Source organism: Neopelma chrysocephalum, unplaced genomic scaffold (assembly GCF_003984885.1).
Source record: "Neopelma chrysocephalum unplaced genomic scaffold, ASM398488v2 Primary Assembly neopelma1_102, whole genome shotgun sequence".
In the NCBI taxonomy this organism is placed as follows: Eukaryota; Metazoa; Chordata; class Aves; order Passeriformes; family Pipridae; genus Neopelma; species Neopelma chrysocephalum.
Window position 1 is genome coordinate 29,638 of NW_020897765.1, and position 22,750 is coordinate 52,387.

General features: G+C 38.2%; 2 protein-coding genes across 6 annotated transcripts in view; one reads left to right on the forward strand and one right to left on the reverse strand.

Annotated features, from left to right (window-relative positions):
- Positions 1-11,426, forward strand: part of MASTL (microtubule associated serine/threonine kinase like) — a 16,881-nt gene extending 5,455 nt beyond the window's left edge. Inside the window, exons 5-13 of one of the 2 annotated variants that reach the window (XM_027695642.1) lie at positions 1,317-1,423; positions 1,761-1,893; positions 2,450-2,622; positions 3,764-4,984; positions 5,803-5,941; positions 6,392-6,406; positions 8,225-8,338; positions 8,425-8,526; positions 10,840-11,426. In XM_027695642.1, coding sequence (XP_027551443.1) covers positions 1,317-1,423; positions 1,761-1,893; positions 2,450-2,622; positions 3,764-4,984; positions 5,803-5,941; positions 6,392-6,406; positions 8,225-8,338; positions 8,425-8,526; positions 10,840-10,997 — 2,162 coding nt within the window. In that variant the 3' untranslated portion in view covers positions 10,998-11,426. The remainder of the gene's footprint in view (positions 1-1,316; positions 1,424-1,760; positions 1,894-2,449; positions 2,623-3,763; positions 4,985-5,802; positions 5,942-6,391; positions 6,407-8,224; positions 8,339-8,424; positions 8,527-10,839) is intronic. The other variant, XM_027695643.1, reaches the window with a different exon arrangement.
- Positions 11,427-14,345: 2,919 nt separating this feature from the next.
- ACBD5 (acyl-CoA binding domain containing 5) overlaps positions 14,346-22,750 on the reverse strand; it is a 30,537-nt gene continuing 22,132 nt past the window's right edge. For all 4 annotated transcript variants that reach the window (XM_027695649.1, XM_027695646.1, XM_027695647.1 and 1 more), the window contains 4 exons: positions 21,898-22,097; positions 20,274-20,324; positions 19,879-19,988; positions 14,346-16,602 (listed from right to left, as the gene is read on the reverse strand). In XM_027695649.1, coding sequence (XP_027551450.1) covers positions 16,590-16,602; positions 19,879-19,988; positions 20,274-20,324; positions 21,898-22,097 — 374 coding nt within the window. In that variant the 3' untranslated portion in view covers positions 14,346-16,589. The remainder of the gene's footprint in view (positions 16,603-19,878; positions 19,989-20,273; positions 20,325-21,897; positions 22,098-22,750) is intronic.

The following is a 22,750-nucleotide window of genomic DNA, read 5'->3' on the forward strand; positions in this document are numbered from 1 at the left end:
TACTTTTGGTTGTATTAGAATGTATTTTTGGGTCACATGTGACCCAACGTTTTGCATCTCTGTAGAGGGCAGCTTTCAATAATAAGTGCAAATTTTGCACAAATATCTCATTTCTAGCAGGCAAGTACAAATAAGCTACATGCTAGTAAAGGGTCTCCTCTGTACATTGCACTTCAGAAGGTAAAATATTTATTCTTTGGAACAAGGTTGTATGAAATATAATCTAGAGCCATTTCTCTTGAGGGGTGTGGATTTCAAAGTTTTCTGAAGTTCACAGAGAGAAATCAGTGGGTAAATGAATAACTGGCTTTTTCTTGGTGTTTTTCTGACTACTCCTGTCCTTCAGTTTGTGTTTCTCAGTCCTTGTATATATGAATTTCCAATAAATTAGCTGAGGTGTTGCAGACATTAATGTGAGGGACAGGGGTCCATAACAGAAGATTAAATCAGTGCTTTGACATTCTCTTTTCAAGTAGCAGTAAATATAGTTGAATAGTCAAATGACTGCCTGGCACAGGTAATAGGCTTTAGGTCTTAAGGTGAATAGCCAATTTCTGAACTAGTTTGTAACTCCAACCCCTTAGCCAGATTGTCCAAACTTATGCTGCACAGCACTAGCTCAGGTTTTTTTGAGGCAGCTGCTGGTGGGTACATCCTTTTTAAATATTTAAAGGAATGCCGAAATTTGGAGTTGTCTATGGTGTTTCTCATTCATTGTTTTAAGAATATGAAGGAAAATCCTAAGTACGCTGTATTTTCTATAATGTACTGCTTTAAGTGATGTTCTGATGGCAGAGATTATTGTGTTTAATTGAACATGATAAGGAAGCCATAAGCCTACTTACTGCTAGTGAGCAAAAAAAAAAAAGGATCTAAAGTTGAGTTTTCGCCTATGAAAAATTCTTCTGTAACTTTTTTGAGATGTCTTTTGGAGAGATGGCAGGCTTTGAATCAAATTTACCATCCTTATCTGTGGGCCATAGGCTGGAACTGCTGCCTAAAAACCAAAGCTGGTATCAAGTTAGAAAATGTAACACTTCCAGCATAGTCTATTGGAAAAGAATTTGGACTTTTACAATTTCTCCATGTATAAACTATAACTTTATGATGGATGTACAGGAAGAAACAACCTGTGTTGAGTAAGAATGTATAGGTACATCTTCAGTTGGGTTTGGTGGCTTCTTTTGTATATTCGTTGTGCATACGACTTTTTTTTCCCTCTTGATAAAACTTAAGGAAATGTCTGCAACTTTGCCATTTTTTAATAGCAAAATGAAAACCTGACCTCTTTGGGGTTGTTTTTTGTCTTTTTGTAGAGATAAATATGATAGATATCCTTACTACACCATCAATGGCAAAGCCAAAACAGGACTACTCACGTACTCCAGGACAATTGTTGTCTCTTATCAGTTCTCTGGGCTTTGTAAGTAATTGTCACTGTCTTTGAAGTACTTAATTCTTTTAGTTTACTTACTATCTCAAATTTAATAATTGGCATGATAAGGCTATTTTTGCATCTCTTCTGCCAGGTGGTAGAATGACTTATTATACATTTCCAGTACTTTAAAGTTCTGAAGTGATTACCTTGGTCTATACTTTGAGTTGCTGACTATCAGTTGTGCTTCAAGGTCTGGTAAATGGGCATGCCCAAGCTGCAATGCAAACATAATAATGACTGTGTGAAGTTACATTCTCAGCCCTGGATTGAGTGTTTGTTCAGACTCCATTTATTTTTAACTATGCTTCTTCCTCCTTGTTAGTATTCTCCTGTTGGAATGAAAATGCCAGCGCACAATTCAAGTCAATCATCTGACAGTTTGCATGGAGTGGTTTCTCCCTTACCTATGGTCCAGAAGGAAAATACCCCTCTTTCAACTAAATTATTCAAAACACGTGAGTATACCAAGCCTTGTGCTGAGGGAATACTCTGGCTCTAAGGTTGTGGTCTTTTTATTTTATGTTAGTAGTTTGGACCCACTTCATAGAAGGTGTGCTACTATCAGTGTCTACCATTCCTCCAGTGCTTTTCTTCTGACATGTTTTCACCTACGCTACTTATGCCATCTTCTGATAGTTTTTTGGGTTTTTTTCAAATCACAAGCACTGAATTCAATACCACCACAAAAGTGTCAGTTCTTGACATACTTTCATTGAAAATTATTTAATATAGCAATGAGCGCTTTCCTTTAAATTGTCTTTTCTTGCTGCTTTCTCATTTCTAACCTGAAATGAGAAAGAAGATGACTATGCTGGTAATATTGCTTTTACGTTCTTGGCAAGTCCCTAATTCAAAAAAGGTGTAAATTGACTATGCGGGAAAGATGACAAGAGAAATTATGTTGTCATGGAAAGCTTTCCATACTTCCTTGGATGTGAAAGCTTGACATAGTGTGAAGCCGGTCAATTTGTATCAAATTTTATCAACATTTGAATTTTTTTTTCCTTCAAGATCTTGATAATTCTCAATTAACGCCTGTGATGCCAGCAAGAAGTTTGACTCCTACTCTTCTTCAGTCAAGAAAGAGGTTTGGTACTTGCAGTGTTAGTAGTGAGTCACACACACACCTGTCCAGTGTGGAATCAGAATGCTGCAGCAGCCCCAGGTGGGAGAAAGATGTAGAGGTCAGGACTGTTTCATCTTCCCACTAAAAATTAAAATTAGTTTGTACTTGTGTATGCAAATCTCCTCTACTTACTTACACTTATTTCAACCATAGAGAAAGGAGCAGGGGTTGTAATTCTTGTTGAGTAGGATTTTGGATCAAAGTGATACAATTTTTTTCTTCAAACAAATATTAGGCCTGTGTAACATAATAGGAAAAGCAGATGTTAGAGCCTGCCACAAAGCAGTGGAAGGGAAGGCTTTTACTGGGCATCACTGGTTTGCGCCCTGCACAGGTGAGCGATGCTGGGAGCGTGGCTTATTTGGAAGTTGATCTTATCCCTAGAGCTTTATTTGCTCAGCATGCAGACAAAATCATTTCTTTAAGACACAGAACTTGGGAAAATAATAAAAAAAATACACTTCAAACTTCTACTAGCTGTTAAAACGAAAGAGTTTAAAGTTTTTTATTACTGAAGAGTTTTGTATCAACTAACCTAACACCAATAATTGTAGCTGATACAAAACACTTTCTCCTGTTTTAAACTGTTAATGAAATTCTGTACAAATACAGACCTAAAAGAAAATGCTGCTTTGCTATGTAGTCTTTTGCCATAATTCTTATTTAGATCATACAGAAAAACTTAGATTTAAAACAATTTATAATTCTTTATCTGTCTGTTTCTCAAGGCCTTGATTTTACTATTGTGTTATCAAAATATTAGTAATATCAGATTTTCCTTTTGTCATCTCTGAAGTGTAATGTGCCACAGGGCAGTACGATGAAGTTCTTTGCTTTGGACTTTCTTGGAAACTGAAAACTTCTGTAGCTCAACTTCTTAACATAAAATGACAAATACAACTTCAATGGCTGTATTTTTTTCATCCTCAGGCATTTAAAAATACTGCATTTTCTACTATATTATAGCAAGCTTATTTTATGTTCTTAAGCCCAATTATCAAGTTATTCTTAATTTGGTTTTGACTTTTTTATTTTTAAATGTTATGTCATATTTGTCACTAGTAGTGGTTAGAATAAGTAATGCTTGCAAATCTGCATTTCATTATGGAAGTGAAAATCAAGAATTTCAAAGTACACATTTCTATAGTGCTGTAATCCTATTTTTCTTGGTACTTAAAGCTTAATATGCTCACTTGCAGCACAGTGAAGATGAACCTAGTTCTGCAACATGCAAAACAAATAACAGTGGGTCAGCTCTCCCTTCGAACGTTGAGTTACCAAATAGCAAAAGTATTGAAGTATTAAAGAAAAACGAACTTGAGTCCGCTATTTCTCCCATTGTCAGAAATGATTCTGGCTGTAGGCAGAAGTTGGGAAGTGAACGTTCAAATATAACAGATACTCCCATGACCACACTGGATGTTAAAGGCATAGTAAGAAAATGTATTTCTGAAAAGACTTGGGAAGAAAAAGTCTGTGTAAATAAAAGAAAGATAACTGATGAAACAACAGAAACTTCCAGTCCACAACAGTCATCTTCAAGGCAGAATGAGCCTTTCAAAGAGGAAGAAATTTTTGAAAAACCAGGTGTTAAAAGAGGCTTTGAATTAGTTGATACCAGTCCTTGTCAGGAACTTAACTATGTTAAGAAAAGCAACGCAGAATATAAGCGTGGCTGTCAGATCTCAGAATTTCCAGCAAACAATAGGACAGGTTTGACAACAGAAATTCAGTCCTTAGTGCTCTGTAATGATGGATGCCCACGTGACACCTGCAAAAGCGAGGAGGAAGCTAAGTATTCTATTAGCAACCAACAAACAGAAAGATCACTTACTCCAACTATAGCCAAAAATCTTATGTGTGATCTGGATGCAGACTACAGAAAGGATGATGAAAAGGAGTACATGAACTCAAGTTTTTTAGACACTGACGATGAAAAACCTTTAGGAATCCTCAGTGCAGATTCTGATGTATTTACTGACATGTCTGTTACAGAAAGCCATTTAGAAAAACAGCTTTTAGATTTGGACAAAAGTGTTAAAGACCTCTCCTTTGAGGAGCCAAAACCTGAAGGTACGCTGATAACATCACCAAAGTCCCAAGATGCCTCACGAAGTCGAGAGGAAGCACATACAGTCCAGGACTGCAAGCTGTTACATCATGAAAAGGATAATGACCAGAAAGGAGCTTACCTTAACACAGTATCTCCTCCTTCAGAAAAGATGATGGAAGCACTGAGTCTCTTAAAAAAAAGTGCTGTTGTTTTTCGAAGTTATAATAGTCCAATTAATATGTCCAATGTATCTGAGCCATGTAGCATGGCTTCTTTAGATATAATGGATCTTTCACCTGCTTGTAGTGGCTCTTACCCAACAGCTATCACTCCGTCACAGAAAGGAAGGCCGTATCAGACCTATCAGGTACGTAAGGAGACACATGGAAACTTCGTGCACGTGTTAAACATTAGCAACTTGAAATTATTTAAATTGTAAATTTAGGGAAAACTCAAGTAGTTTGAGATAGTCTGTCAAAGTGACTTTTGCTGACAGGCTTTCTCTTACTGCACTTGCGTGGCCAAATTTATCATTTCTGTAAGAGTTTAGTAATAACTATTCATTGGTTTGCCTGCGGCTCAAAATGCGTTGACTGTTGACCTCTTTGAGAAATCCATTGCTGTTACAGTGAACTGATAAAAAAAGCCTGTGCTATTTTTCTCTCATTCTACTTTCAATACAGTGTGGTATTTCCTTTGAGCAGTTACAGGTTTTCTGATGTAATGGGAAGTCTTCGATTATTTTCTTTTTCTTTTTTAATCCTGCACCCCTCACAAGACAGTCCGTAAATGCTGTTCAGCTGCTGGTAGCTGCCACTGTGCCCACTATTTTCCTTTTTTTTTATCTTGGTAAAAGTGATGGTGTAATGTATATTGTCAAGTGCCAGTTACAAGCCTATTACAAAGATTGATGTAAAGAGTAATAGCTGCTGTGGATTTGACACTGGAGGAAGAACTTAGGGATAAGTTTCTTGAAGAATAGGCATTTTAACTTTATGCTTCAAGATTGTTGAGATAAAGCAATGGAAGCACATTTTACATGTTTTACACTTTTCAGGGAATATTTTGTGACATGTTCTCGACTTAAACTTGAGTAACAACTATTATATCTATTACTAAACCTGGAGATGGGGGTTTCTCAGCTGGTTTTGTTTGGCATCTGAAATCTTCGTTGCATCTTTTAAGACACCTCGTCAGGGGGATGCTGGCACACCATATCGGACTCCAAAGAGCGTAAGAAGAGGAGCTGCCCCAGTAGAAGGTGAACGCATCCTAGGGACCCCAGACTACCTGGCACCGGAGCTGCTTTTGACAAAGCCTCATGGTAAGACAAACCAGACATTTGTCAGTTCTTGAAAGGTGACATATTTACATTTCTGAGTGTCTCTAGAACTGAAAACCCTTCCAGGTAACAAGATACTGAATTTTTCAAAAATAGTTAGTGCTTAGCTTTTGCCATTACCCATTACCTTCTGTGAAGGTACATTTTTCTGGCTTTAGAACTCCAAATTTTCCCTCACTAAACACTTCCTGTGTTGTTGAGTTGCTTGTAAATGTAGTTTTAATCCTAAATTAATCATGTTACAGAATTATTTTATTTCTAACTTAGATTTAACATTGCCATCTTTCTTTATTGTGGAGTTACTACCTTAAGAAAAAAACTGCATTCCAATGCTTTCAGAGAATCATACATGATATTTGATGTTTATATTTGTTAGATTTTTTTTTTTTTAATAATTGTAATATTTTTACTTCGTTGTCTTTTCATATGCAGGGACTGTGATCTCTGGTGAGTTTTCTATATTCTGTGCAGGAATGAGGTGTTCAGCATAACTGAACAGTCAAAGTATAATTAGATCACAATTTCCAAGAACATTGTTTGGGTGAACAATGTTCTTATATAGAAAGACATGTCCAATATGCACTCCACATAAAAATGTGTGATGCTCCCACACAGATTCAGGAAACATCAGTATCAGTGGGACTAAGCTATCAGAAATCATACATGTAAGCATATACTTCAGAAGGAAAGTCAGCATTCTTAAAGAAATTGTGGAGGGAGGTAGGCCAGAGACACTTTTTCTCATTCTTTTAGGTTATGTAGTCAGCCTGATTTACTTTATCTATGGGTGAAGAAGGCTCAGATGCTCAAGACCTCATATTTCTACTTCTTGCTTCAAATCACAGAATCATAGAATATCCTGAGTTGAAAAGGACCTAAAAGGATCACCAAGTCCAACTCCTGGCCCTGCACAGGACACCCCAAGAATCACACCTTGTGCCTGAAAGCGTTGTCCAAACAATTCTTGAACTCTGTCTTGAAATTGGTGCTGTGATCACTTCCCTGGGGAGACTCTTCCAGTGCCCAACCACCCTCTGGGTGAAAAACTTTTTCCTAATATCCCATCTAAACCTCCCCTGACATAACTTCATGCTGTTCCTTGCGTCATGTTTAGCAGGGATACAGTGGTAGTAAATCTAATCTTAGTTAAACTCTGTGTAGAAAAAATCCCTGCTGAAACCTGTGTTACTACATTGTTCAGAGTTGTGATCTTATTAGACTTTGACTGGAGCTGGGAGTGTTTTAACTGAACATCCAAGAACTCTTAACAAGTGTGAGTGTGATCTCACTGCTGCGATGTGCTTGGCTTGGTGGGCCACTCTTACCACTGTTACAAGTTGCTAAAAGTGCATTAGATTACTAGTTAAACATTTTGCTTTTCAGCATCTCTAAACTTAACAGTAGTCCTCGTGAAATGGCTCAAAACATTTGTTTTCTGAACTTAGAGGTGTCTTAATGTTTTTTATATGCAAAAAAATCCAAGAGCAATTAGACTTACTGCCTTTCAAAGATGATGTTTTACAGCATCTATTCTGGCATCTGTTCTTTATACAGTGGAGTGGGCATGGCTCAAAGATGCAGAAGGCTTGGAATGCATGCAGCGGTGCCTGGGATTGCTTTACTGGGTTGTGTTTGTGTAGATTATTAGAATGGGATTGACAAAAATACCTCCCTGCAGTGTGGAAAACCAAAACTATTTCATAATAAAGAAGAGATAGCTAGGAACTACACATTACCCTAATCAATTCAATTCAATGAAAAGCAATTGCAGCATCTTGTGTGCTGCCTTATCTCTGTAAGTTGTCTTCAAGATATTCACATAAATTTAGGCAAATGAAAACTTATGTTCAATAGTTTGAATTCTTGAAGTCTTCTCAAAGAACTGAGAGAAAGATACAGGCTACAACATGGAGCACTCATCCAGGTCTAGAGCAGGTAGCTGTTTCTTATCACAAAACAATCTCTTGGAGAAGTCAGCTCCTGGATTCTGATGGGAGTTGATAATTAGATTGTTAATAAGAGTCCACTAGCTTTTATTAGTAAACCCAGTGTTATCTATAATGAATTAAGGAGCAGAGTGGCTTTAAAAAAACCTTTAATGTGTTTTTAATCTACATGAATATTAAATACAACTTATTTTGTCTTTTCCTTCATTTTCAAGAAATTTGTAGAATTGAAACACTCTTCAATTTCTGCCATGGCTAATCTTCAAGTCTTTGCAAATACTATTTGTGTAAGTGTAATGACCTGGGTTTCTCTTATCAGGTTCTGCTGTAGACTGGTGGGCCCTTGGAGTTTGTCTGTTTGAGTTTCTAACTGGAATTCCACCTTTTAATGATGAAACACCAGCACAGGTTTTCCAAAATATTTTGAAAAGAGGTAATCTGTTTCAGTAATCAGGGTAACTATGTTTTTCCAATATTTGTTTTATAGTTTGAGTTACCAATTCATCTGCATCTTTGTAGATATTCCCTGGCCTGAGGGTGAAGAAAAGCTGTCTGATAATGCCCAAAATGCAATAGATATTCTTCTAACAATTGACACTACTAAGAGAGCTGGACTGAAAGGTTAGTATTAAAATTGTGTTCTTTGCAACTAATTGCAAATTTCAAAGTGGTGATGTCCTCCTCCTGAAACTTAGACTGATAAACTTCAATGCCTAATTAGGTTTAGTGCATGTTTAGTGTTTGACATCTGATCTACCAAAGTTCTCTCTTATCTAACTCTAACTTGGAGTTCTTAACCTAAATGATTTTGGGAACCTTGATTAAAAGCCTGTTTTGGCTCCAGTCTGGGAGAGAATCCTCTTACAACAGTTAATTCAAAGAAGTTTTTACTTAGGAATCAGACTGTCTTTGAATGCATAGAGGAGTTGGACAATATATACTATACAAAGTCTACATATATTTTTCTTTTTCCCCTTTTAGAAGGACTTAAATGTTTGTTGTTGTTAACAGTGACTATGTTATATAAAAAAATAGATAACATGAAGGAAGCTTAGAGTGAGACATTTTGGAAATAGATGAAGAAATCTTATGAGAGAACCATGCAAGAAATCACTGGAGAAGGAAATGACTATGGAAAGTCTTACTCTAAAGAGATTAAAATGCTAGAAGCTAAAACCAGGCCAGATCAAATTAGAGGAGGCACATGAGTATAAATGAAGGTCATGATGTCAACAGAAAATTCTGTGGCTTTAATGTCTCCCAAAAAGCAGTTTGAAGGTGTTCTAGTCAAATACAAGTTATTGCTTTTATTCCTGGATTTTGGAGTGAAATCCAATTGCCTGTCAAGGATAGAAATTTAAACTAAATCGCATAATGGTTTCTTCCAATCTGAAATTCTTGGAAATTCATTCTTTGTCAAGCCTTATAACTGGATCTGATCTCTTTGTCCAGTTTATAGGCCACTGACATGAAGTTGGATGAATAGTTTTCAGGACAACCATTAAGTTTTTCTTGTTGTACCTAAGTTTCTATTGCTGTCATCTTCTCTCCCCTCCCCAAAACACATGCTCTCCCTTTTTATTGCTATAGCATGAAGCCTTACTTACTGAGAAACCCTAGTTATGTCATGTCCTACTGCTGTGCTTCTATGAGTTCAATCTCTCCAGATAAGCAGCTTTGAAGCAGGTTTTGGCAGACAACACTGGTATCTGGTGTTGGTTTGGGTTTTGCTCCTCTCTTCAGTCTTGTGAGCAGGAGTTGAGTGCCAGCTGTGGTACACATGAATATCTTGGGAAGAGACAAAGAAGTTTAGTTTTACCTTCTTGGCCAAAGGCAGCTTCTGGTGCATGAGAACTTTAAGAGCAGAACTACATACAGTTCTGAGACAGTGGATCTGTGCAATGCCCTGCTGCTTGTGTAGCTGCTGAAGCCATTAGAAGGAGTTAAAAGACTCACTCTGCCTTTTGTCTAAAATAAACTTTTAATGTTATGTTGTTGTATTTGTTCAGGAAATGCAGAAATAATAAATGTTAATGTCTTACTGTCTATCAGCTAAAAGCCTGTGGTATGTGCTTAGATGTAACATTTGTAATGAGTGTCTTGGTCAAATTTCCACCTCCTTCAAATGTGATTTTTTTTTTAAATTTTTTTTCACCTGTCCTATTTTTGCTATTTGCTTATGAGTTTTGTGGTGCAGGTGATAAAAACATGGCTTTGTATCCCAGTTAGATGCAAAGGTGTCTTACTGGATTGAATCAAAGTAGCAAAGTCATTTTCATCAGGGACTGGTGTTTCCATGTTATGCAGAATTCATATCAGAACCTGTATGCCTGGAGGTCACCTTGTGGTCAGAATGGACAGGGCAGGGGAGTTCTCCTTGAGTCAGAAAGTCTGGCAGCTTGGTTAGTTATCCCATCTTTGGGCTGGGAAAGTGAAATCTAGTGGTCTGTGGTAACTTTACCATAGGGGCATTTAGACTTCTGTGTCTGGTGTTAGGCCAAAGGGGACTGTGCAAAGCAGAGGAGGTAATGAAATCCATGAGATAGCAAAAGGAAGAGGACCTGGAGTGGTGATGGGTGGAAGTGACTCCCACATGTCTACTCAGCACAGAACTTTGGTAAAATTATAAACAGACTTTGAAATGATGCTTAGAATTTGTCTGGTGTCTCAGCATGAGAAATGTCTCTGGGACACCTCTGATCTGCTCTGTGTGGAACAGGTTCCCTGGATAGGGGAAGGTAGCTAGTTGGCAGGACAACAGTTTGATGCCACTGAGGTTGGGGGCAACCAAAGCTCAATTGCAATTTGCACTTCTATGAATTTCTAAAAAGGAATATAGAGCAAATCTAGTGACAGTTATGCATAACAGAACAAAGTGCCTATGGGGCTTGGCCATAAGGAAGTTTATAATGCTTATGTGAACTTCTGTTCCAGAGCTGAAACATCACTCCCTCTTTCACGGTGTGGACTGGGATAATCTGCAGAATCAAACTATGCCGTTTATACCTCAGCCGGATGATGAAACTGATACCTCTTACTTTGAAGCAAGGAATAACGCTCAGCACCTGACTGTGTCTGGATTTAGCTTGTAGCATCAAGATAAGTGAACATTCTCCATGGTTTTGCACACTTACAGGTTATCTGGTAACACTAGCTTGGTCTTAACTAAGTTTCCTTGCCAAATTTAGTGTGTTTTATGTGACCAGTCTTTTTTTTATAGTCTCCTTTATTCTAAAGTGAAACTATTGTATGTAACTGGTATCGAGTGCCTTTGTGGGCTCACTGCACCTTACTAAGAAGCCAGAGCACTGAATGTCTTGGAGCTGGTAACTCTTGACAGTGATGGGGCTTTTGCATAGCAATGAGTAATTCCAGTTAGGAGGTGTGATGTTATTTCCCAGCTAAGCATAATATGGAAAGGACAAAAATGCATACTAACTGTATCTATTGGTGGTTTGCTGTGATGACAGGCTGGGTTGGAAGTACTCCTTTAACTCTGTTAAACAAATCCTCTGCTCAAATTGTTGCATTGTAACCACTTGGGCTGTACGAAGCTGGACTGAACATACATTTTAGCAGTTACTAGTTTTACCTAGAAAATGCCCAGTGTGTGTGTGCTCACTCATGTCAGATGTCAGCTAACAGGTGATTTTGGTTTTTAACAAGTGAAGCAGTATTCATACTGAAGCTGCCAGATACTGAAGACTGCAAACTCACAGATTGTTCTGCAAACTCACAATGAGAGCTTAGATTTTTACTAGAACGTAAGATAGAAGCGTATATTCAGTATTATAAATCTGAATTAGGGATAATTATCCTTTAATCTATCTTAAATGCAACACAAAACTTGTATCTGCTAGATTTCAGAGGTTTATTTTTAGATAATCCTGTTTAAATAATCTTCAGTATTTTTGTTGCATAGGTATCTTTCTCTGCTAACGGAATGAAGATTTTAATTTTTCAAGTTTGTACTTGTTAGATAAAGATCACTTGCGCTAAATGATGGTGCCAGCCAAGGGCCATATGCCAGATGAGCATTTTACTAGTGATTTTTGCCAAGTGGCAAAAGTAGTTTCATGCACTGACCCCTTTTGTAGCAGTAGCAAGTTGTCCTTCCATTACCTTGCTTCCTGGAAGACAGGATTTATTGATGCAATTCTGAGCTGTCCCCTTGGGTTGCTGGGAAAGGATTGGGAAAGGCAAAGAAAATGGAAGTTTGCTAGAAAAACCTAAAGAGAGGCAATTCTTAAGAATGACCAATCCCAGCTCTAGGTGTGATAACTCAAACATGTTGTAAAACATACAGTGAGTCTCACTCCTTTCTCGCTCCTTTTGTTAAGGAGTTTCAGAAACTGCAGTTTCAGAAAAGGTAAGAGATTGAACAGTTTAGAAGTTGTTACATGAAAAAGGTGTCAACAAATTAATGCACTACTGAAGCAGTATCCATAAACAATGTTCTCTGAATGCGATGAGAAGTTCTTTGGTGGTTTCTGCTGTACAGTTGGAATATATAAACTGGAGTAGGAGGAATACCTTAAGGTATGTAATCACTGGTGTTTTATAAAATTTATTCTTCCATTTCTAGTAATCTGATTTAAATAATATAAACTGAACACCACACCAGCACTTTATCTTCAGTGCTTTACAAATGGTTACACCTGTTCCCATTTTGCAGTATAACATGTTCCCATCAAGGTGGAAAAACTTGTTGCAGTGGTATGGTCTTTTAAAGAAAACCTCTAACCCCTTGAAACAGTTCTGAATCAGTCACAAAGGTCAAGTAAGCTTCTGTAAAAACCTTATTCTAAAAGAAAATTGTTAGTTTTCTGCCTGTTGATTAATGCAGTACAAAAATATAGATTCTGTAAGAACAGTAAATAGACCAACAGACAAATCCAAATATTTAGTATGAAGTTACCACTACACTGGTGTCCAAAACTTAAATTCTGCACCATCAGCACTGAAGATGTGCAATACCCTGTTCTCTTCAGTATCTTGGTTATAGCAAACATGGAGTTGAGTGTAACGTTAATTGCTGGGGTTTGTGGTGTGGTTCTGTTTGTGGTTGGTGGTTTTTTAGCTTTGTTGTTCAACATGGAATTCCTTGTCAACTCTTTAGTTTTGCCCCACTTGTTGCATCACTTGAAATACTACAGGTAAAAGTGCAAAAAGCTATATTGTCGTACCTGGAAGAGATTTAAGGTTCATTCTCATTAGTAATTATTTACAAATAATTAAGTAAGCTGGCAAAAGTTTCTGATCCTTAGAAACTGTGGAACATATCACTTGGCAAGTACTCCAGCTGTTACATGGTGCTTCCTGAAGGCCTAAACCTGATGTGCATAACCTACATATAAACTGTAGCTTCCAGTTTATCTTGGGAGACAGTTTACCTGCCATTAGCACAGGCCTGTCCATCTAAGAACTACTTCAGAGATCAGTGTCACACTTTGTTATACAGAAATAGCAGTCTTGGACAGTTACTCCTACCACTCACTTGCTGTTGGGTTCCCCTGTACAGTGCAATGTTCAGGGGCTAAGTTGCTGAATGCCCTGTTTTATTGAGTTAGGAGATTCCAATTTCAGCATGATCTGGTTTACCTATGGTTAAATGAATGAAATGCATTCTTTTCCTCTCAAAAATTTACTTTGCACGCTTTTGTGTAAATATATTAGAGAAAAAAACCTGTTGTATTAAATAAAATATTGTTGTTCTTTAAACTGGTATACTTTTGACCCTGCTGGGAATGTGGGAAGTGGATTTTACACAAGGAAACTCTGTTTCCTACTACCTCAGCAAGGAGTGATTTTGTGTAGGGAAATAACAAATACTTTCTAGTACAGGCGTGCATGGCCTTCAGTTCATAACTTGCTAACCTGTGTCTGCAGTCTTTAGTAGAAGCTACATTTGTGTACTTAATGGCAGGAGAGCAAAGTCCTGAGCTGGCCTATAATGCCTTCTGGGAGCCTCCTCCTCCTCTGTGGTAACTAGAATGATTCAAAAAAAAGATGCTCATCTCCTCAGCACTTGCTGTGCAGCCACAGGAGCAGAGGAGGAGAAGAAACAAGGCCCTGAGCATGGAACAGCTGCACCATGAACACACATCTGGCTCTGTTTTGGTTCTATTATCAACACTTAGTGGGTGGAATGTCTCCAATCTGGTTTTATACAGAGCTAACCTCTGCTTTTTAAATGAAGCTTGACTCACTGCAGGAAACCAGCTTGACATTTGCTTCAGAAGTGCAATTTTGAGCTGGGCGAAGATGTTTCAGTGCTGTGCAGAACTGCTTTGAGTGCCAGCCCTCCTGAGGAGAGCACAGGCTTGAACAATATATACCGGTTCTGAGCTCCAGTGATCTGCTTATGCCACTTCCTCCCCAGTAAAGCTGTGTCTCTTTGTACCTGGAGAGGTGATTTAAAAAAAAAACAAACAAACAACAGTTTTCCTTACCTTTAATCTGAAATACCAGTTAACTAGGAATCTGTTCCAGTCACAGTGAGTTTGAGATAGCCCTAGAGGCTGAGGCCCAGTTCTGAGTTACAAGTAAATTGTTGCAAAAGTGATGTTGTTTTATATTACAACTTCTAAGGTTGAGACCGATTCTTCATGACACAGCCAGCAGGCTCTTCTGTACAGTCCCAGCATCCAACGTACACCATTTAGTAAACATTAAGAAAGTTCAAGATAAAATACAAAATATTAAGGGATTGATTTATTGAAACATGAATAAATAACAAGGATAGTACAAGCCCACATTTATTTCAGTGGCAAGTTAACAATTAAGTACCCTTGGGAATGTTTGTCCCATCTCTAAGAGCTTGATACCTATGTGTAACATGGTTCTGAGCCAGGGAGGCTCTCCAGGGTGCTTTGTCCTGGCAGAAGACAGGACAGGGGGGTTATTTTTCATGTGACCTTCAAGCTAGAGTATCCTTCCTGTATGATTTATATATTTTGTGGTAAAAAGTCAATCACTCTAGGAACTTTAAGCTTGGGCACAAGGGCTTCAGGTCACAGCAGCACTTCCCTTCCAGGATAAGCTTTGTTCAAACCTGTGTTTTCAGTGTATCTCATGCCAAAAACTCATCTCTGGCACACAAAACCATCTAATTGTTACAGCAGTCTTCAAAGAGATTACAACCATTTTATTTAATTTTTAATTCAGCTTTACAGTAAGAAAATCAGAAGAGGGGAAATGTAACTAAAAAAAACCCTGCATGTAACTAAAAAGATTAAAATTTCTCGGGTAAAACAAACATTAAATTCTCTGATTACATTTTTATACAGTATAGCTTGTATGAAAAATGTTTTCCAAACTATAAAAGATTTTCAGGAAGGACAAAAAAACTTTCCTTAAAAATTATTTGTAATATGTAGTCCAGGTGGAGAATTAAAGTTCATCAATAATCATGAAGTTTCTGAAGATTCAGAGCTTAACCATGGATTATGTTGTGGTATAATTCTTTATAGCAAAGTCTTAAGTTCTCTGTCAAATCTAATTTTAGTGCATTTGCCTTTTCCAGAGATTTAGACAACTTATATATTAATTTATTTTAAAATCAAGTGTAAAGCATGCTTTAGTCAAGCAAACTTGACAGAATTGTAACTCTTATCTGTATATTGGTTAATAAATACTCTGTGGGGGGAAAAAAATAACAGCACCAAAATTAGCTGAAAAGTTTTGTTTTGAAAGTAAGTAGAAGGATAAGAGAGAAATACCAGAATTGGTATTTTTCAAGATGTGACTTGAGAAAAGTCCACAATGGATTAAATCCTACTTCAATTTAATGCAACCTGACAACAGAAAACTTAGAGTGCACTAAGCTTTTTAAAAGCTTAGAGATAGACTTACAGAGCTAGTTTTCATCTCAGTTTAAAGCACCTTGTGCCTAAACTATGTATTTCAGTTAAAATAAGCTGTTGTCAACAAGAGTACAATTATTTAAGTTAAAAAGATAAGGTGCAGCCTCCTCTTTATGTGGATCCCTTGTACCACACAGCGTGTCCAAACTTGTACTTGTATTTGACAGTCCCCTGTTATTAATGGCTCTAACTTTCAGAACATATACAAATTCCCAAATCGCCTTTACAATTTTACAGGGTAAGTGAAGGATTCAACTTCATTTATGACCAATTTATGTGGAAATTTGCCCCACACTTGTTTAGCAGCAAAAAATAACCAGTAGATTCCTCAGAGCTATATTGTATATTTCCAACAGCTTGCAACGTATTGAATTCATACTTTATTAGAGCTTTCACCTGGTATTATATAACCCTGTGGAAAAACAGGCAGGGAAGTTGGGATTGTAAAATTATTTCTATGTTAAAGTGATAGTTTTACATATTTTTAACTTATTCTTTTACAGAGATGTTATTCTCTTCCTCAGCTGACATCAGCAAGGCCAGTAATTACTGAAGGCCCATTCACAAGCACATTCCAAAATAATTAATGTTCATATGGTTTTGAGGATGGAATTATTAAATTTATTTGCAACCTAGGAGCTGTGAATCATTCAAGTTTCAATAATATTAGTCCTTAAATGTTTAGCTCAAAGGTAGTACAAATTATTACTGTAACATAAGGAAGATCATCCCAGGTTCTGAGATTCTATGAGAATTCAGAATTCCTTCGCTTTCCAGGGCCATCTTCTCCTAGAAGTCCTTATACAAAGCCATGAATTCTCAGTTCAGTTTTCTAGAAGAGGAACCAAATAGTTTAATGTACCTTCACATATGAGAAAATTTTTCATTTGTCTAAACAAACAAATCAATTGAAGTTACATGTACATTATTTCCAATCAGATAAAACATTACATGGCTTCAAGTACAAAATTCACTAAGAACTCTGAACTGAAGATGGAATTCCTCAGAACAGTGCCTGACCACATCAGTCAGTGGTGTGCTGGCTCACAGCACAGCAACACTTTGGAGCTGTTTTGCCAGTGACTCCAGAAAACATACAATTAGAGAGTTCTAAAACCATGAGCTGAATCCAGACAACTCTCAATTATTATTAAAAATATATTTCTATCTGTGATCTGGTTTTCAAGCCTTCTTCAGTGAAGGCTCCAATACAAGTACCAAGATTTTCAGCATTAAGTTCCCCATAAAGGAGCAGGAGACAGGTTAAGAGGTGCTGGGAGAGAGCTTAACTACCCCTGCCCAGGCACATGAGCTAAACACAAAGCTGTTGGTTACAAAAAGCCATCCCTCCACCAATTCCACGGAATTTGCTCCACTGTGCGAAAGAGTTCAAGAGTTATGGCTCCACAGCTGCAGGATGAGAAAACCTCGTGTGGTAGCTCAGACTCCCGGCTTCTGCTCCAGGACAGTTTATGTACTTTAAAACCAAAAGTACACAGACATGATCAATATAGGCACAATACAGGTGTTGCCTAAGAGCTTGCACACCTTAACAGAGTACAAGCTGAAACTGGCAATGGGACAACAAAGAAGGACTTGTTTTTGCAATTCCGTTTTCTCACTGAGTGTACTTGATCAACTTCCCACGCATTGCTAAAGGAGATGGAACTCCAGACAGAGAAGTGATGAAGAAGCAGATAGTCCTTAAATTCTGGCTATGGGCAGACTGTCAGAAACAGAGAGAAAAGCTGAAGAACACAGAAAATTCTTTAGTTTCTGTTCTTGAGGTTCATCTCTGTACAATCCATGAATGAGTAAACAAAACACGGGGCTGTGCTATATCTGTCTCACACTGTGGTACAAACTGTGGTACAAATCCTGAACTCAAAAAGAATGTTGAAAAACTGAAGGATTTGAGTAAGGGCCACTAGAATCATCCCAAGACTGGAAAACAAACTGAGATTCCAGTTGCTCCATTTGTTTTAAGAAAGAGACCACAAGATGACTTGGTGATAGCAATGAAGTACCCATGGAAAACACACCATGGGCTCTTTGTCCAGTAGATAAAGATCTAGGAAAATCCAATGAATGAAAACTGAAGCTAGACAAATCCAAACTAAAAGTAATGTACCATTTTTTTACTCATCTAGCTCTGAATCACTAGGACAATATATTAGAAAAATTGCTGGTAAGGGTGCTTTTCTAACAACTGATTTCTGATTGAACCTGTGAATGGATTGAGGGTGCTACAGAGGGGAGAACAGATATCAAAAAAGGTTTGCAAGAACAGCAACTGTTCAAAGAGAGGGCAAGAGAACATGGCCATGCAAGAGCAATTAGCAAAACATCATAAGAGCTTCACATAAGATACTAAAAAAACCTGTGTTGATTTAAAAAAACCAACTTTGTCCTTGCTGATGAAATGGAAATCTCCATTTAACGAGCAGAGAAAATGAGCAAAATGTGCATAACTGCCTGAAAGCCTTAGTAGTGCAATCTCTTTCATCAGACAGAACAGTACCACCAACGCTCCCAATTACAGCTCTGAGCCAGGAGAACTCCCTGGCAGATTTGCAGCCTTTGTGGGTGGTGTATTGTTTACAGTTCCATGGGCTGGGCCCAAAGAGTGGTGATCAGTGACAGGAGTCTAACTGGAGGTCAGTAATTAGCGGTGATGCCAGGGGTTTGTGCTGGGGCCAGTCCTATGAAACACCTTTAGCAATGGTCTGGATGATGGGGCAGAGTGCACCCTCAGCAATCTCTACATTACACACAATTGGGAGTGGCTGATATGCCAGAGGGTGGTGCTGCCATCCAGAGGGACCACAATTGGCTGGAAAAACAGGCTGACAGGAACCTCATGAAGTACAACAAGGGGAAATGCCAGCACCTGGGGAGAAACAATCCCAGCCACCAGTACATGCGGGGGCCTGCCCAGCTGGGAAGCAGCTTGGCAGAAAAGGATCTGGGCATCCAAGGGGACACCAAGTCAAACATGAGCTGGCAACGTGCCCTTGCAGCAAAGAAGGCCAGTGGTATTGCGGGCTGCATTATCCTCCCAGCAGGTTGAGGGAGGTGATCCTTCCTCTCTACTGAGCATTGGAGAGGCCACACCTGGAGTGCTGTGTCCACTTCTGGGTACAAGAGAGTCACGGACAAACTGGAGAGAGTCCAGCAAAGGGCAATGAAGATGATTAAAGGACTGGAGCACCGCTGAGGAGAGATAAACGCTGTCACAGGTTGCCCAGGGAGGTGGTGGCATCTCTCTCCCTGGAGATATTCAAAAACTGTCTGTACACAGTCCTGGACAACTAGCTCCATCCAGGTGTCCCTAGTAGAGTACGGGCGTTGGACCGGATGGGCTGCAGAGCCCCCTTTCAACCTCAACCACTCTGTGTTTCTGTGATTTACTGTGTGAGAGAAAACTATACCATGAAAACTATCAAACATCAAAAAGCTAAACCAATTTTAGCTAATTCTCCTAAGATCTACACACATGCAAACTGTCTGCAGACTGACAGAGGAAAAAACATAAAAGGTAAGAGCATATTGAGCCAACAAAGTCAGGTGTGAGGCTGAAGTAGACAGCCACTAGAGAACACTCAATCTTCTGATGCTTGGAGAGTTGAGAGAAAAGGCAAGATGAGAGTACAACTGTCCTTCAGCTGAAGGAAATCAAAGTAGATGATATAAAAATATCACAGTAAGGTACTGGTAGATGTTAAATAAGAAATAGGTGACAGGTGGCACTCCACAAAGGATGTGATAGGAAAAAAATTTCTCATGGCACAAGGGGACTGGGAACTCTAGAAACAGTGAAAATGGCTCAAGAGGATATCAGGAGTAAGGAGATCAAAGAATGTCATGGAGATGTTTCCAAGCTATCCAGCCTCACCCACTTGTGTATGCTCACTGAAATTATTTATCCTGCATCACATTTCACAGATTTAGCCTAAGTTGCCACATGTAAAGCCTACCACATATAAAGTCAAATTAACCAATACTTTCAAGGCAGAGAATTTTATGCCCTAAGTAACACAGTATACTATATGTTGGTTTAAACGGGTGAAACACAGTATAATGGGTCCTATTGAATGCAAGTCTTTACCTTCGCTTTCTTTGAAGATACACATGTACCAACCACTGGGCAATAAATGGCCATACAATAGCAAAAGCTAAAATACCAGGAGAAATTTCAAAGGGCCACCATGATGGTTTCTAAGGAAAACAGAAAAAAATTCCAGTCAGCAATCTGTGTGCACATATTGAATACCACCTGTATAATTCTAAATCACTTCAAATGCTACAGTACCAAAGTAGAACATAATACCAGAAAAAAAGGTTAATCTATCAAGTAATTTCTTCAGACAGATTATTTTTTATTTCCTACTCAAGGAAGAGACAATACAAAAAGCACATACCAAGAGCTAGAGATAAAATATTCAGCTCATCTTTTTTCACAGCTCACACTGCTTTTTACAAATAGTAAAAACAGTATTTTACCTTGACAGAGGAGGCGGGCTGGTAATTTGACTGTGGTGTTGCAGATTTTGCCTTTAAATACAAACAAAGGCTGGTAAGTATAAAAAAGGAAACTTCAATTAAAATTTTTCTGCTTCACAAAACAAGAATATGAGGTTTTTCATCTTGTGAAGGCTTTGCAATCTGTATATATCACAGTTTAATGCACAGAATGACTCCTATGCAACACCCCTTTCACCACATACCTCTGATGTTTCCACTACTCTTTATAGCATTTTTATCACATCTCTTGTGTCTTAGAAAATGAGTCGGTGCACTTACTGGACCTCTTTACAGTTTGTGAAGGCCCCCTTGTTCAACTTATTGCAACTTCCTCAAATCTGGTCCAGTCCCAGTTCTGACCCAGAGCAGAAATCCCACCAGCTTAATTTGCATGATGACATGTTTCAACACTACTCTATACTAAGGTCAAAGGACTGTTTTAGTCTGCCCTGAGCTACAGCTACAGCCATGTCTAACACCATAAAGGAAAGAGAATACTCTGTTCCATATCTTCCATACAATCCTGAAAATGAAAGTACCAGAAACTTTTCAAGACTATTCCCATACACTGTTGTGGTGCTTCCACAAAAACAAAGCAGCTGGTTTTCAAGGTCTTTCTTAATTCATGTAAGTGTGAAACAGAAGCTGCTGGTTCTCCTTAGGTATGGGTACCAAGCACAGCATGAACTGCTGGAGAACAATCTTTTACTATTTCTTCATATATTGCTCAGGCAAAAAAAGAAAATCAATCTGTATTCAAAACATTAGATTCTGGAATAGCTGTGATGCAGCAAAATCATGGTTTTAATAAATCCTTTTCCCTGGCTGCCTTAGATTTGGAACATGTGCATCCCATAGGATACTGCTTGTACAGCTCTCTCATTCTCAGGTAGATCAGAATGTATCAGCAAGTCAAACAAAACCAAACATTTCCATGTTTCTGAATCAACTATATTCACAACATGTTCTATTCTCCTGAAGACACAGTATTTCCATTGAAACAGAAGGAAAAAGAAACACTACATCAGTAAATATCTACAATTACTTAAGACTTCCTTTGCCTGTCTTGTGTACATGATGTGAAATTCCAAGAAAGCTGGATTACTTCATGAGGAAAGACAGCTGTGAAGAATCAGTCTTGCTAACTGAAAAATGGAATCAGAAGTTCTGCCTGCAAACATTCACCAGTCTGAAAGATTAAGACAATTTCTCACTTCCTTTGAAAATACTTTGAGATCTAGGGATGAAGAAATTCTCTGGGATCACGTATTACTAACATTAACTATGGAATCTCCACGTATAGCGACTGTGTAATGTGTATCAATAACTATGGCTAAGATTAATCTGATCAGAGATCAGTAAAATAATATATGGTTAATTTCTAAGTTGAAATACATGTTCTTGCTCACATGTAAAAGAGTCCTGAATTGTGTTCCTGAGAGTAGGTACCAATAGGAAATTTTAAGTTGGACTAAACTACAGAATGTAACTGACATGTCTTCACAGTTTAAGAAAACATCATCTGAAATTTTCATCTGAAAAAGAACACAAATGTCCAAGGACATTTCATAAAAAGTAATCGAATAACTACAAAGAACAGTACCTGTGATGCTGTAACTGCCTCCAGCATATGCAGCCTCTGGAGGACATTCTGCATGTCTTCTTGCAGCCGCATCAGCACCACTGCGATCTGCTCATTGAGGCTTCCCCGGGGCCCCCTGTCAGATCCCCAGCGCTCGCCGTCCCCTCCACTACCCATCTGGCCACCCTGGGAACCATCTCCTAAAGGCTGAAGTCTATGCCCTGTTTTGAGGCAGAAAAACCCCAGAAACATAAAACACAGAATGGGTTACCAACTCCATTAAAAATGTTTAACAGTTCACTTTCCTCCCTCAGTTTCCACCCAGGAGTGTGGTACTCCTCATCACAGGTTGTATTCAGACAGTTCAGAAGCACTGGGAGGTCACTGAAATGTCATGAGATGTTTCCCTACAGCCTCAGTGTGACAGTATCATTCAAGTTCCTACAATTGCAGAAATATTTAGGAAAAAACTATTAATTCACATCCAGACAAGTTCAGCAGTAAATTCTGCCCTAGTGAAAAGAAAGTAAGATCTGTCTCATTATCAAGTGTAGGTCTGTTCTAAATTTCGCAGTCTTCAGCTGGAAAACAAAGATCACTGGAATACAGTGATGAGGAAAGGTAATTATTTGAAACCTACAATACTCCCTTAAACTAGATACAACTACAACTAGCATATCATGTTTCTGCCTGCAAGTAACAAACTTCAGTAAAACAACAAAAGAGAGGAGATAGTTAAACTGTAGTATGTTCTTCATAATAGTTTTAAACATAAATGTTCTACTTGGATTTTCTTTTGAATTTTTGCATCTGATTACACATAGGTGCCATACAAAAGGCATGCTATATACAAATAAAATACTTTTTGCCTTTT